Below are 15,159 nucleotides of genomic sequence, written 5' to 3'. Positions count from 1 at the left end.
TCCTTCTCATCTTCTATTTCTTCACTTTTCAAAATTTTTCTACTTTTATTCTCTCATGCCCCACTCTCCTCTATCTTACTAGTGGAGTCATAACATTTTATTATTTCAATAGCTAACTTTCTGTTATCGCTGTTGAATTTTTTTCTGTTGTTAGAAGAAGTACAGTTGTGACATTAGTAGATATGTATGTCAATATATGGTTAGTCTCAGTGTGTGAACTATATTTGTAGATCATCTTAAAAAGGCTAAGGGTGACACATTATTAGTTCTTAGGGTATGTCAATATCATTTGTCTTTGATGCCAGTCTTGTTGCTGATGTATTTCATCAGCAGAGTTGTTAGTGTCAATGGGTAAGTCAATATCTTGAATATGTTTGTGTCATTAAGAATACTCTGGTCCATTCCTAGAGCACTGGGAGCTGAGCCACTTGTACTGCATCCTCCCCTTCAGAATTAATGTTGGTGATCAGAGGTTGGGGCAGAGGCAGCGGCTTATACTTAGCCAAACTCAGGGTGAAAAGCAGACACCATTAAAGAGATCGCCATAGTCCACTAGAAGGGCCCACAGACTTCAACACAAAACACAACAAAAAATAAAAACACACAAAAATTAGAAATATGAGAAAACGACGCAATGAAATGCTTTTGAAACATTCAGTTACCCAGAGATTCTCTATGTTACATGTAAGGGTAGACAATCAACAGCCACACAGCTGCATTATTTGAAAGGGTGATATCGAAGATTAAAAAAGCCTAGATAAGTGATGTGCTTGGTGAGCTCAAACAGTTCATAACTAGATAGTGTAATTAATAAAGAGATCAGTGATTTTTTAGAAAACATTAATAGAAAGCTAGATGAACAACAACAACAAAAAAATGATACCAACCCTGAATGGCCAGCTTAGCAAAGAATTAGAGCCCCTGACAAGGTAACAAGCGGAAATCTGAGAAGAGCAGCAGTTATTTGTCCCATAGTTACTCTCCTCTCATTGCTGGGACAAATACCTGATGCTCAAGTGAAGGAAGGAAAGGTTTATTTAACTCACAGTTATTCAGTCCTTGCTCAGCTGGCTCCAAGGGCAGAGAGGCACATGGCTGAGGGCAGCCTTATATGATGGCGGCAGCAAAGAGCAGAGAGAAAAATGGGGGAGGAGCAGCAACAATAGCCACAGAGCAAGTCTGTCTCCCTTATGTTATATTCAAGCTATCCACCTCAGGCTGGGTATAGTACTCACACCCATAATCCCAGCCTTGGGTCACCCATAATTCCAGTGGATTATGAGTTAATCACACACACTCTAGAATGACTAAACTACAACGACTAGACCCCAATGACTACATGAGGCTTTGGGGGACACCTAGAGACAAACCATAATGAACACTTCTAGTTACTAGAGAAATACGAGTTTCCAACTCTCATTTGCCTTATTGCAGCAAGAAAGGATGGTCACAATCAAGAAACCAAGTAATAATAAATGCTTTTGAGGCTTCCAGGAAGAGGGCACCCTTGTACACTGTTGGTGGGGATGTCCCCTAGTATGTCCATTATGGAAATTAGTGTGGGGACTAAAATCTTAGACTAGAAATTCCATTCGAGCCAGCTATCTTCCTTCTAGGTATCTTCCCAACGTGTGGAAGGCATCACACTGCAATGATATCTACATACCCATTTTTATGACAGGACAAGCTAATAATAGCTAATCCGGAAAGCAGCCTGTATATCTGCCAGCAGATGAATGGATTGATAAAATGTCACTTATGGGTAGTGGAGAGCTACTTTGCCATACAGAAGAGTAAACTTGAGTCATTTGTAGGCAAATAAACTTCAGTTGTTTGTAGGAAAAACCTTGAAACCTCAGTGAAGTAAATCAGACACATGAATTTAAGTGTTGCGTGGTTTCTCTTATGCGACCCCCAAATATAACTAGAGAATAAAATAAAATATGAAAGGAGTGGTCTCGAGATAGCTCAGTGGGCTGAAATGCCCACTTGGGCAAGCTTAAGCAGGCGCCCAGGGACTGCGGCTCCATCCCTGGCACCACACGCAGCGCCAGCCCTGCCCCCAGGGTAGGCTGAGCTGGCCACAAAAAAAGAAAAAGAAAATAGGAGAGAAATCTTGTGAATAAAGGAAAGGGACCAAGATATGGAGGGAAGGGGACAAGAGAAGGGAAGACAGTGAAAACAGGGTAAAATGGGCTATGTACCTGTTCCAGCTCTCCACAAAGAATGGAGACTGTGTACTGACAATGTGGATGATTAAAAATAAAGCAATGGGGCTGGCCAGATAGCTCAGCAGACTCAAGTGCCTGCCGAGGCGGGGAGCAGTGGCTGGGGTTCAATCCCCAGTGTGCTGTGCCGGCCCCACTCCAGGGGCGCAGAGACAGCGATTGAGACTGGGCGTGGTGGTGCACCTATAATCCCATCGCTTGGGAGGCTGAAAACAGGAGGATCACTATGAGTCCGATCTGTGTAGTGAGACACTGTAGTACTGTACTTAATACATTTAAAAATAAATAAAAATGTAGCAATAAAAACACTGTAGTGATAGTGTCTTATGAGGATATTTGAGCTATACAAATAATAAAATGACTATATGATAATACATGGCATAAAAAAGGAATGATTTCAACTACAATAATTTTTAGTTGGTGTGATTTTATAGTCATAAGTATATTTTCTTTCTTAAAAACATTCTTTCTGTAACACACTACCTGCTGAGTTATAAAATTAAAATTTTATAGAAAATAACTAATAGTCTCACTACATGGGCCAAAAAATAACATAACTTTTTTTTTGGTGGTACTAGGGATTGAACTCAGGATCTTGAGCTTGCCAGGCAAGCACTTATTCTACTGAGCTGTCTCTCCAGCCCCTCAACATACATTCTTCCTGCCTTGTTTTTTCTGTGTACACTTTAGCTTTGTTTTAAAAATGCAACATATTATTTTATGTCCTTTCCTTTAATCCAATATATCATGAAGAAAATTCTTTTTAATTCAGGGCTCCCCTATACCATACTTTTACAATGGCGACAGAATATACCATTGTGTGACTGATAGACTTTTTATTTATTTCCCAGTTTTCCATGATGTTATTATGAAATACTAGAGTACCGCTTTTCTAATTATAGTTAGAAGTTGAAGAATTAAAAATCAGGCAAGGTGAAGTTATTTAGTGGAGTGAATTCGGGACTTAATCTGGAGTCTTTGTCCCACATCCATCTGGGACTACATTCAGTTAGGTAATTTTGAGTTTTACTATTTAATATCCTCATATAATAATTTATCTGGCTTTCCAACTGAGCATTTGTTTTGATATAGTGGCACATCGGTTCACAAGTTTCCTTCATCCGTGACTCTGGGGAGGGTGGTTGCGCTTGTATCTGGGCAGGGTAGGCAGCCAGGGCTGTGTGCCCCACCACAGTGGAGCTGTTGAATGCAAGCAACGTTTTGCTGAGCACTGCTTTCTGCAAACGGAATCGTTCACAAACAGGGCCGATTGCGAGGCCAAGCGCTGCCGTGTTCCCCAGCTGCATTTCTTAGGGCGTCATAGTGAATCAGGAATAGAGCTAAGGCTCTAAGGTCCTTCAATAAAATTACATCCATTTACAGTATTTGATCTTTGTTTATCTCTCTAACATTAGGCACATAGATTGCAACTGATTACAGTCTTTATTTCATAACAGATTCATACTATTGCCCTGCATAGAGCCATCTAGTTCTCTACACATGCAGTGGGCTTTAAAAATTATATCCTAGACAAGAATCTAAGTTATGATTTTAATAGAAACACATATTTTACTTATTAGCATATCTGCAGAACCTACCGAAGGACCTGCCCTTCTCCAGTGGTCCTGTTAATGCATGTTGGGATGGTTTGCACACAGCTCACTGGTTTGCTTGGTTGAGCATTTATTAGTAGAAAAGATTCTATTACTAAAGCTTGCTAATATTCAGACATTAGCTAGAGAGAAAGGAAATGAAAATAAGCTCACTCTACTGAAGTTGGGGAAGGCTGTGAATAGAGAATAAAGCCATCATAGTCAAGGCCACAGTGACAGAGTGAAGAGAACACTTATTAAATGTGAAATTTTAAAAAATGTATAAAGCCCACATCATTTCATAATGTGATGAAAGCATAATGATTGGAATAGTGTGTGGTCAAGGAGCACATAGCTGGCAGCCCACACATTGGGCTGGATGTTAGAGGGAGCCCCTGGTAAGCACTGTGCTTTTCCACGGAGGCTCTGAAGCTGAGAAATGTTAGATACTCCTCGTCATCGGCAGCTCAAGGGTTCACACTGGGATCTGTCTGATTGCAAGGAGTTGAGGCTTTAATGCAAAATGGCAAATTGTCCCCAAATGGCAATGTTAATACAAACATTGTATTTAGAAAAGCATGAGAAAAATTCTCCTTGGAAATTCCTTTATCATTCAAAATTTTTCTCAATTAAGAAGGAAGAGTGTTATTTGAGAAACCACGTGAGGATGCACACACTAAGCTCTAGAACTCCCACCAGTTCTGATTCCATGGCCTTATGCTTCCTGACTAATGGAATATCTTTAAGGTCCCTGTAACATATATATTTCCAAGACAGCAAGTGGATTCCATGCATTGTAAATGTTTTTGCAAAAGCTGTTTTTTTTTCTGTCTTGTTTTATTTTGTTCTCACCTTCCCTTCTGGGGTTGTTGGCTGCACTAGATTTCTTTGTCTCTTTCTGGATTCGTTGATGACCTGTGTTGCAATGTGCATTTTCCCCCTCCCTACTGGTTACAGAATTATAGTCGAAGACGCAGTGGACTGGAAACCCCTTGAGAAAATCGTCCTTACATCCTCTTCTTATGAGCCGCATGAAGCAGAGGTCCTCCCTGTGAGAGAAGTCAAGGGCCACCAGATTGGGGTTCGTGGGCGTCTCCAACACCGGCACATCGGTGAGGCTTTGAGGTTCTGACTGCAGTTCAGCACTGAGTGCCACACGAGCATGCATTCAGCCTGTGTCTGGAGTTCTTGCGTCTGCTCACTACTCAAGGGAAAGACCTTACCGAAGCCCTGGGCTTATTCTAGTAGGCTTATCTTCTTTTTCTTTATTCATTGATTTTTTTTTATTAATATATGTCTGGGCTACCTATTCAGTACATTTGCCATTGGGAATTGGCATTTATACATCATGATTCTTTTTACATTCCTCTTTATTTCGTTCACCTCCCCCAACCTACTTCCCATTTCTTCCCATTTCCATGAAGACTGTGTTTCCTATCTTCTCTTATATCTTGCTCTTTAAATTATCTATACTTTGCATTCCTCATACAAGAGAAAAAATATACAGCATTTAACATTCTGTGTGGTTCAATTTCACGTAGCACATGGTGTCACAGTGAACCCGGTGTCTTGCAGGTGACCCACATCTTTATGGGTGAGCACTACGCCTTCATGTATACACACACCACATTTCCTGCATCCATTCATGTGTTTCTAGGTGGGTCAGCAGCATCCACGATTGAATGACTAAGAGTGGTGCTGCTCTAAGTGAGGGTACACTGTATGTGTCACTATGACATGAGATCTTTCAATCTTTGTTAGTCTTATTACTTAATTTTTAAATAATAAATAGATATGAAGGATTTAAAAATTCAGTATGCAAAATATAAAAGAAAGCTTAAAAATTTCACTCAAGGTCGCCGGACAACCTTTGGCACTGCTAGACTAAAATTTAGACACTGAGTTTCCAGTTCATTTCCTGGAACATTGGACCATATAACCTTAGAGCATGGTAATTATTGAAAATTGTTAATTATTGTATAAATACATTATTATATTGACTACTGCTACTATCTCTAAAAATAAGGAAGATTCTAATACCTTTTTATAAAAACAAATAATAAATGTTTTATGTAATTTATTGAATTCAACTTTACTGTACATAAATAGCAAATAAACACAATCTTCCTAGTCTGGTTCAATAAATAAATCAACAGGAGATACAGCCAATTATAATAACACCTGTAAGTTAAGGAGTTAGAGAATATTCCTTGTATGTGATATGTGAGAGGAGAGTACACATTTTCCCCAGGACTCTGTCAAGTTCTTCTTGTGTCATAGTCCAAGGGTCATGTACTCTCCACACTTCGTGCTTTGTTTTTGTTTCTGAGATGAAGTGTCCCAACGTTCTTGCTGGCCTTGTACTCCAGGCTGGCATAGGCCGCCTGCCTCAGGTGCCTGAGGAGCTGGGGGCACAGAGCTTGGCACAGGGGTACATTGATATAAGCCCTGCTACTTGGGAGACCGAGGCAGGAGGATTGTGAGTTTGAGTCCAGTTTTGGAAACTTAGCAAAATTTAGTCTCAAAGAGATTTTTTTTTTTTAAAAGAAAGGTCTGAGCCTGTAGCTTCATAGTAGAGCATTTGCCAAGTATATGAAGCGCAGGTTCAGTTCCTAGTAGCGATTATGGCAGAGAAGAGAGAAATCTTCAGTCTTCCCCAGTGAAATGTGAAATGCGAAATGCTCACGGAGCCCATGAGCACGGGGAGCAGAGCAAGGCCCCTTTGTCCCAAGCTTGGGGACAGAATTCAGGCTGTGCATGGCTGAGACCCAGCACACGGCCATGCTGCTTGCTTGGGCTGCTGCTTCTTTTCTCTTTCTAGTCCAAAGCTGCTTCTGCTCTGCCACCGCTGTGGCTCAGCTAGGATTCCCCACTCAGAAAGGAGGCGCACGGACCCCAAGTAGCCAGAGAGCACAGGCCCGCACTGACAGGCGGAGGGAAGGAGGCCGGGGACCTGGTAATTGGACCGCTCCAGCCTGACAGCTCTGCACAGTGGCCTGTCCCAGGCCCCACAGCTATTGAGAAGAAATGAATTCTCCCTCTAACGCTCACTAGATCCCAAGGAGAGACAAGCGGACAGGTGTTTCATTTCTCAGCTGCCTGAGGACAAGCAGAGCTTGGTGTTGGTAGGCCTTCCAAAGGGAAAGGAAGATTTCATTTGTGAGATGCAGTGGTCCCCAGCTAGCAGTTTCCAAGATAGATTTTAAAACTTTGCCCCCAACTCCTGTTGTTCTAGGAAGTCCCCACGTCCTGGAGGATGGCAGGCACATTCGTTTGGCTGCTGAGGTTGGACTGCTGACCCGTAATATACAAATCCAGTCGGACACATCCTGTGGTGGGACTCTACTGGTGGGGTCTTTCAGGAAGTCTCCCGCGGAGGAATTCTCAGGTAAATAAAAATCGAAGTTACCAGTTGGGAGCTAGGCATCTGGGGCACTCAGAAATTCCAAATGGCGAGAACTTTTGCTTATAATACATAATGCTCAAATGAATGCAGTTCCTTTGTGTTCCAAGAAGCTATAAATTTTCAGTTCTACCTTGTGTTTAATTGTGGTTTGTTTATTTATTATTTTGATATCAGGCATTGAACTCAGGACCTTGAGCTTGCCAGGCAGGCACTGTGCTACTGAGCTATCTCCCTGTCTAACTGGTACTTAATTATCAGTGTGATGTTAAAATAGTGTACTTGAATCAGCACATATGCACATTTTTACAATGTGTTTTCTGAAAGAAAACATCGTAAGCGGATGTCAAATTTCCTCTGTCTTGAAGTTATGATCATTTAATGACCATGTGAATTTTACCTTGTTTCTGAATTTCTCTGACCCTTTCCGAATAGCATGCTACACTGACAGACAATAGCTCTTGCCATAATGAATGGCTTGCATTTAATAGGATGATTTCCATATTACGGAATGATTTAAGGATTATATCAATCTTTTTTTCAAGCTCTTGCTCTCCTAGAATGCCGCATTGTTTCTTGAATATTATTCCAAAGTTGCTTCCTGGTTAAATGGTTTGGCAAAGGGTGTCACTGTAACTCCATCTTCCAAAGTGATCGTGCACATGAATATAAAAGCTCCAGAAAGCCTGCAATAAAGGCCCTAACTGCTTCCCAGATATATTCAGCGTGGGGCATGTGCCTGGCACGGCTCTTTCACCAGGCTGCCCAAGGCAATGTTTGGATCTCCAATCACATGTTGTAGCTTCTGGTCTGTGCAACAAGCCCTCTCTCCATAAATACCTTCAGGAATTTTTGTCAAAGGTGATTTTCCCCACTAGGAGACAGCCAGCTATGCCTTAAGACATTTCTAACTGTCTGTTCTCAGGAGAGCTGCTGGCATCTAGTGGGTAGATGCCGACTATCTTACCATCCTTGAGACAGCCACCTGTAAGACAGGGCTACCCGGTGCAGTGTCAGTGCCGTGCAGGGGGAGAAGTCCTGCTAGAGAAGCCTTAGATCAAGGCTGGCTTGGTCTTCCGCACATGGGACTGTCCAGAAGTGGATGAAAATGGGGGCTTAGGAAGGACAGAGCAGTGCAGGCTCTCTGTTAACCAGCACCATAGGCCACGCTAGGAATGGTGACAGGAACAGGGCAGGACCTGGCATGGCTGAGCCTGAGGACGGTGCCGGGTGAGCCGCAAGACTGAGCTGATTGTACCCCGCCAGCACTGCTAATCTAGGACCCTTAAATCTTCCTCAGGGAAAAGGGAAAAAGAGACGCTATGTATCAAATGTATTTTAAGGACCAAAACTGTGCCCGTTTTACACAGTGGAAATTTTGTCTTATTTAATTCTATTGTTTCTGTAAGAGAGGTATTTTATATTCCTGTTATAGGAGTCCGAATCTATAGGACAGTTGATAGTCTCTTCATTAACTTAAATCCTTGAGAGCAATGTTGTCTACTTTGGCCACATGATAATGGCCATGTGTTAGGTGCTCAATAAGTATGAATGGATAAAACGAATGAAGAGGAAGAGAAGTCGTCTTACCAGCAAATGGCATGTTCAGGCCTAACTCTGAAGCTTTTGTTACATAAATGTTTGCTTTCATAATAGTTTTTGATTTACAGAAACCTTGCAAAGACAGCGTAGAAAATCCCTATATCTTTTTCACCTACTTTCCTCTAGTACTGTTAATATCTGACATAAGACTATTACTTTTGTGAAAACCAACAAATCAGCATTGGTACATTAATATTAATAAAAGTCATTTTTACATTTCACCAAATTTTGTGTTGGTGTTCAAATCCAATTCAAGTTCCCACGATGCCTGAAGAGCTCTTGATTTTTTTAAAAAATGATGTGTTCCAGAGCCTGGATGAGATTGGAAGTGCAGGTGTCAGTCTGTACATCTACAGGTATCGATTAGTTATAGAGCTGAAAATTAGGCCAGCTCAGTTCCTACCTTTATGTTGAAAAGCTCCATTATTATCCTCCTTCTTACCAATAACATCCAAAAGGGAGGTTTTTAGAATTGTAAATTCAAAAGGAAAAACAGAAAAGCATTTATGAATAAAAGCACTATTTATTTCTTAATTTAAATCCCTAGGATATTGTTAAGTGCTTGCTACTAATTAGTTTTGGTCACTGGTTAATAGGCATCAAATTAAAATGATCTTGAGCAATTTAAAATTATGAATGATAACTATACAATTGTAAGACATTAAAATACTGTGGATATGACACCTTCCAAAGATGACAGAACTACTACACATAATAGAAGTTAAACAGCGCATGCATAGATTCGTTCTTACACTCGATGCCCTTTCTGCCAGAGTGTACAAAGGTCAGATTCAATAGAATTTCCAAGTAGAAGCCACTGACCATCGAAGGAAACATTCTAAACATACCCAGCATCTGAAAGGTGTTTTATCACTGTGAATATTCTGTAGCACGCGTCATGACCCCTCAGTCAGTGTGAACTCAGAAGTTTACATGCTGAAAATTCCATTGCTTGATCATTGTGCAACACAAACTTTATTAAAAGAGAAAAAGACCAAATAACAAGATCAAAGACAAAAACAGAGCAACACACAACAATAAAATGATAGAATTTCAAAACAAGAATAGAAAATTAGCAAGGATGGTTGTATTACAAATGGTTATCATCAAATTTGTTGCTTAGATTACCAGACATAGGCATGCAAGATAGGTATGCAAGATTTTTTTTTACTTTTTAAAAAAATAATTTTATTGAGAAACAAATAGCAATGAGACAGTTTCAAAACCGATTAGTAGGACAGTTTCAATAATTAATACATTGCATATTGTTGCCCAACAGTGTTTGTGGACAGGATATCATGTCTGCATCTTGTACAATGAATAACCACTAAGGTATGCAGGATTGATCAAACAAACATTAACTCTTTCTTCCAATAAATCTTAATTTTTCCTTGCTTTTTATTTTTGGAAATTTCTCTTAAAAAGAATGAAAAATAATAGATAAGACTTTAGAAACAATACACATTTTAAAAAATAGGATGAAAGGTTTTCAACAGTGGTTATTTGCACACTGCTGTCCTCAGTGTAGTTGCTCACACTACAGGTATTAGAATATAAAATTGATCGAAGGAAACATTCTAAACATTAACTGCTCTTCTGTAAAAAACTGATAAAAATTAGTAATACAATAATCTTAGCTATCCTGTACATACACTCATATGACTTTCTCCTTTTTTTTCACAAATGGTTTTTTACTTTTTCCCCACAAGTGCTTGCTTCCTTGTGGCTACAAGCTCTCGAGTGTACCAGATTCTTCCCTGTGAAAAGGCAGCAGAGTCACAGATGGCTTGGGCTGGGCCACCACGGAGCTCCACATAGTTACTAAAGCTGAAATTTAAACTTCAAATGCACGGCGTCTCCCTGTCTTTTGAGAAGCAGGCGTCTACCTTACTATCGTCACAACCTCCACAACTACAACACAAGGAAGGAGTGAAGTCACAAATTGCGCCCTACATAGCGGAGGCTACGTGGCCAGTTGCTGCCCCTGGCGTTGCCCCAGTACTTGGCGCCGTGCCGAGTTGCTCCCTTCACACCACGAAGGCTGCCACTCGTGCTAGAAGTGCCTGCCACACGGGGTTAGTGGTACAGCTTCTCGCTCGTGTGGAAGGCCGTGTCTTAGGCTGGTGTTTAGCTGTTTTTCTGCATCAGTTTTCATCAGCAAAGTAAGGAGAATAATTGTAACTCTCTCTTAGGGTTTTTGTGAAATTAAGGTCATCTGTCTGTCCATCCGTCTATCTATCATCTATCTTCTATCTATCTATCTATCTATCTATCTATCTATCTATCTATCTATCTATCTATCTATCTATTCTTCTATCCATCCATCCATCCATCTATCTGAATTAGAAAAAAGCTTAGTGTTTAACAGGCATTATATGAGAATTAGCTATTACAGTTATTAATTCGTATTAATTCACCTATAGTCATATAATTGTCTATTTCAGGTGTATATACATGGACTTTGCAATATTCTATTTTAAAATTAATAAACTAGTTGAATTTTATTCTATTTCAACAATATCTACTTTAAAAACTACAAATAAAATCTCCAGGAAGGTTAAATAAGGTGCTCTCTATGCTAGTATAAAAGCTGCAGAAAGTATTATTGATATGAAAATAAAGAAGAAGATACGGTGTGATTAGAATAAAAACATAGAAAAAGTGTTAGAGGGTCCCCAAAATGATTAAAATGATCTTATGGCTCTGTCATGCTTCATCAATAAGCATGTATAAGTGTCCCACTTGTGACATGAGTTGGGCTGGGGTAGAGTGTGGCCTTTGCTCCTCTTGAGACATGCCTGGAATGTGTTACAGAGCCGTCCATTACACTCACGCATGCCGTATCTTTGTGGAGTTGGCTGTGGCCTTTTTAGATGAGGTCACCGACACAGAGAGACTCCTCTTGACCTCGAGGGGAGGAGCCCCAGAAGCCATATTTCCTCTATTCTCATTCAAGTGCTGGACCCAACCATCAGACAAGCGCATGGGACCTTTAACACCTGAGCTAAATCCGAAACCTGTTTTCTCTGTCTTTATTCTCTCTTTCCTCTTCCTACACCAGCCACTTCTGGCTGCCCAGGCACTATTTTTTAGCCATCCATGTGATTACTTCCAGTGATTCGCATTTTTAGTGAAAATCTCTGATGTGTTAAGTTGGTCCTAGTGCTGAGTACACCAATTACATTTTAATTAAGAATCTGTGTTTTTCTGATGTCCCCAGTTGAACTATTTTGTGTTAGTGTGTTCTGTAGAGAAGAAAGCACCTGATGACATGCGTTTTGTTTGTAGGTGTTCTTCAATTTCTAAATGTGGAAATTTGCAACTTCGGGTCACCATTGTATTCGTCCATCGAATTCACTAATGTGTCCTTGGGAGCCTGGATACTGTCTTCCACTCTGCACCACAGCTGTGGTGGCGGCATCCGTGCTGCTGCCAGTCGTGGCATAGTCTTCAGGGACAACCTAGTGTTCAGCACAGCTGGCCATGGCGTGGATTTGGAGGGTGAAGCCTACTCTCTCACTAATAACCTTGTAGTGCTGACGACACAGTCAGCAGGGTCCACCGCGTGGGTGGCAGGGATCAAAGTGATTAGGGCCAAGGATGTCCTCCTTCGTGGCAATGTTGTGGCAGGATCCGAGAGACTTGGCTTCCACATCCACGGGTGCACGTGCTCCTCTGAGATGCTGTGGTCCAGCAACGTGGCCCATTCGAGCCTTCACGGCCTTCACCTCTACAAGAGCAGTGGAGCAGACAATTGCACCAGTGTCTCTGGCTTCCTGGCTTTCAAGAACTTTGACTATGGTGCCATGGTACAGGCAGAGAACCATGTGGAGCTGGAGAACATCACTCTGGTAGACAACTCCGTGGGGCTTTGGGCAGTGGTGTACGTGTCATCTGCTCCACAACACTCAATCAGAAATGCGCAGATCGTGATTAGGAACTCAGTCGTGGTGGCCACCAGTTCTTCTTTTGATTGCATTCTGGACAGAAGGAAGCCTCGTTCAGCCAACCTGACCTCAATGGGTCGAGCACCTCCCAACCCAAAAGGAGGCCGCGTTGGCATTCTGTGGCCTGCATTCACATCTGTGCAAAGCCAGTGGCCTCAGGATCCATGGCACAAAGTGAGAAATGGTCATTTGGTTTCAGGAATCATTAAACTTCAAGGTAGGATGTGTGAGTTTATGCAGTGTGGTCTCATACGTACATGCTTGTGGGGAATATTAAGCAGTGTTCTGAAATTAGATCAACAGAAAGTTACAGCATAGTTGAGTGCTTAGTCTCTAACTGACAACCTGCTGTCACTGAGAACCACAATGGTAGTTTATATATACGTGACAGCAAATGACCGCTGCCTGTCACACTGCCTTGTGCATCTTAGATTGCATAGAATTCTTTTACTTGATACACGACAACTGTCTTCCTAGTTGTTATTGCTCCTATTATACAAGTGAGGAAAGGGAGATACAGCAATGGTGCCTTACCTGAGGTTGCCTAGCAGCTCTTTGAGCCTCTACGGCTGCAATCAAAGTCTCACCGCAGTGGCTGGGGATACAGCTTAGCAGTGTATTTGCTTCCCTGGAAAGCACAAGGTCCCAAGTTTGATCCCCAGTACTGAAAAAAAAAAAGTTTCATCACAGCCTTGCAGTTTATTTCCTATCAGATCCTTTTGTGGCATTAAATTTACGCTGTATCACCTCCTCATTCAAGTGTATCTGGAAATTGGGCTGATTGTGTAAAATGAATGGATTTTGATTAAGTCTTTGATGAAGAATGTTTCTTGGAAGGCTTTCACAGGATACAGCTCTCCTATCTATTGCATACAATATCCATGTATTGAAAAAATGCAGATATTTTATATCAAGATTTATGTAAAATCCTGTGCGATCCTGGATAGAATATACTGACTCTTGGACATGCAATATTGAGAATATTTATTTGTATAATCTAAATTTGTGACTGGTGGTACACATGAGGCAATGTTGGGATGTATCTTTAAAATTTTTTCAGATGTCACTTTCTCTGGTTTTGTGAAAAGTTGCTATAGCAACGACCTCGATATCTGCATCCTGCCGAATGCAGGGAGTGCCGGAATGGCTCCCCCAGTCATAGCGGAGAGGACCAGGATGCTCCAGATGAGAGCCGCGAGCAAGTTCTATTTTCCTTCACGGCACCCAAGGTACCCCTTTTAGTGCTGATAAGAAACCATATCTATGAAATGTTTAGTAAATCTTTAAATTCCTAAACATTTAAAAAATGAAGTTATCAAAGGAATAACAGTAAGTTCTTGTAGAGCTGCCCTGATCGCTTGCCCTTCCTGTTATGGCTTTGCCCCCCTAAAGCCTCATGCTCGCATAGGTGGCTTTTCAGAGCTGGCTAGATTTCAGAGCCAGCTGGTGACACTGGGATTAAGGGTGTCTGGCACTAAATTAGTCCACTGATTTGCATTAGCATAGTTCTGGGGGTGGGCAGTATGAGCTTATGGCCGGGATGGAACATACAATAAAGTGAGAGAGAGAAGGCAGGGCTGCTGCTTCTGCTGCTTTCTGCATGGCTGTCTCCCGCCCGCTGTGCCATAGACAGTTTCTCCACGGTGTACTCCTTCCGCCATGTCACCCTGCCGTGGAGCTAGCTGACTAGGGGGACTGAAACACCTATAGACTGTGAGCTGAGATAAACCTTGCCTCCTCTCACTTTGAGGGTTTTGTACTTTGTCTCGGCCACAAGGAATGTAACTAAGACAAATGTCTTTTATGTAATTTTTGAAATATCTTTTACAAAGAAGCAGAGGCTGTTTTTCTTCCGGCTAAGTCTGCATTGAGCCACCTGACTTTGGCTAACCAAGGGCGGATGTTATTGAGTGAAATTTTATTTTTATTTATACCTTTTCTCCTAATTATACTTTTGGGGGGTATTTTCAAAGTGACTGGAAGCAGAATCACCCCATTTCTTCCTCTGTGACGGAGAACAGCAGCACTGAAGGGAAACTGGGAACTTGCGGATTGGAAAGAAACAAATTTGAGTCTGTTGCCCAGACCTTGGAAGCTACACAGCCAAGTATAGATGGATGTTGGCACTCAGACTCAGGTCCTTGGGCACCGGACCCGAAAGCTGTAGCCAAGGAGATAAAAACTACATGTGGAATCTTTTTCCTTAAAAAGAAAGGAAAGTTTGGATGTGAGGAGCAGGGAAAATGGGTTACTTTTACTTTCCTACAATATTAGAGAAACTGCTTTGATTAAAATCTGGGGCCGGGGAGATAGCTCAGTAGAATAAGTGCTTGCCTGGCAAGTGCAAGGACCTGAGTTCAGTCCCCAGTTCTGGCAAAAAAAAAAAA

The 15,159-nt window shown here is 41.5% G+C and overlaps 1 protein-coding gene across 1 annotated transcript in view; it reads left to right on the top strand.

The window, feature by feature from the left end:
• Pkhd1 (PKHD1, fibrocystin/polyductin) overlaps positions 1 to 15,159 on the top strand; it is a 503,959-nt gene that overhangs the window by 345,122 nt on the left and 143,678 nt on the right. Inside the window, 4 exon segments of the mRNA XM_023712007.1 lie at positions 4,778 to 4,932; positions 7,056 to 7,208; positions 12,114 to 12,989; positions 13,833 to 14,001. Of these exon segments, the coding sequence (XP_023567775.1) occupies positions 4,778 to 4,932; positions 7,056 to 7,208; positions 12,114 to 12,989; positions 13,833 to 14,001 (1,353 nt within the window).

Source organism: Octodon degus, unplaced genomic scaffold, assembly GCF_000260255.1.
Source record: "Octodon degus isolate 3935 unplaced genomic scaffold, OctDeg1.0 scaffold00022, whole genome shotgun sequence".
Taxonomy (NCBI): Eukaryota; Metazoa; Chordata; class Mammalia; order Rodentia; family Octodontidae; genus Octodon; species Octodon degus.
Note: the sequence above shows the minus strand (reverse complement) of the source record. Positions and strands in the feature narration are given on the sequence as shown.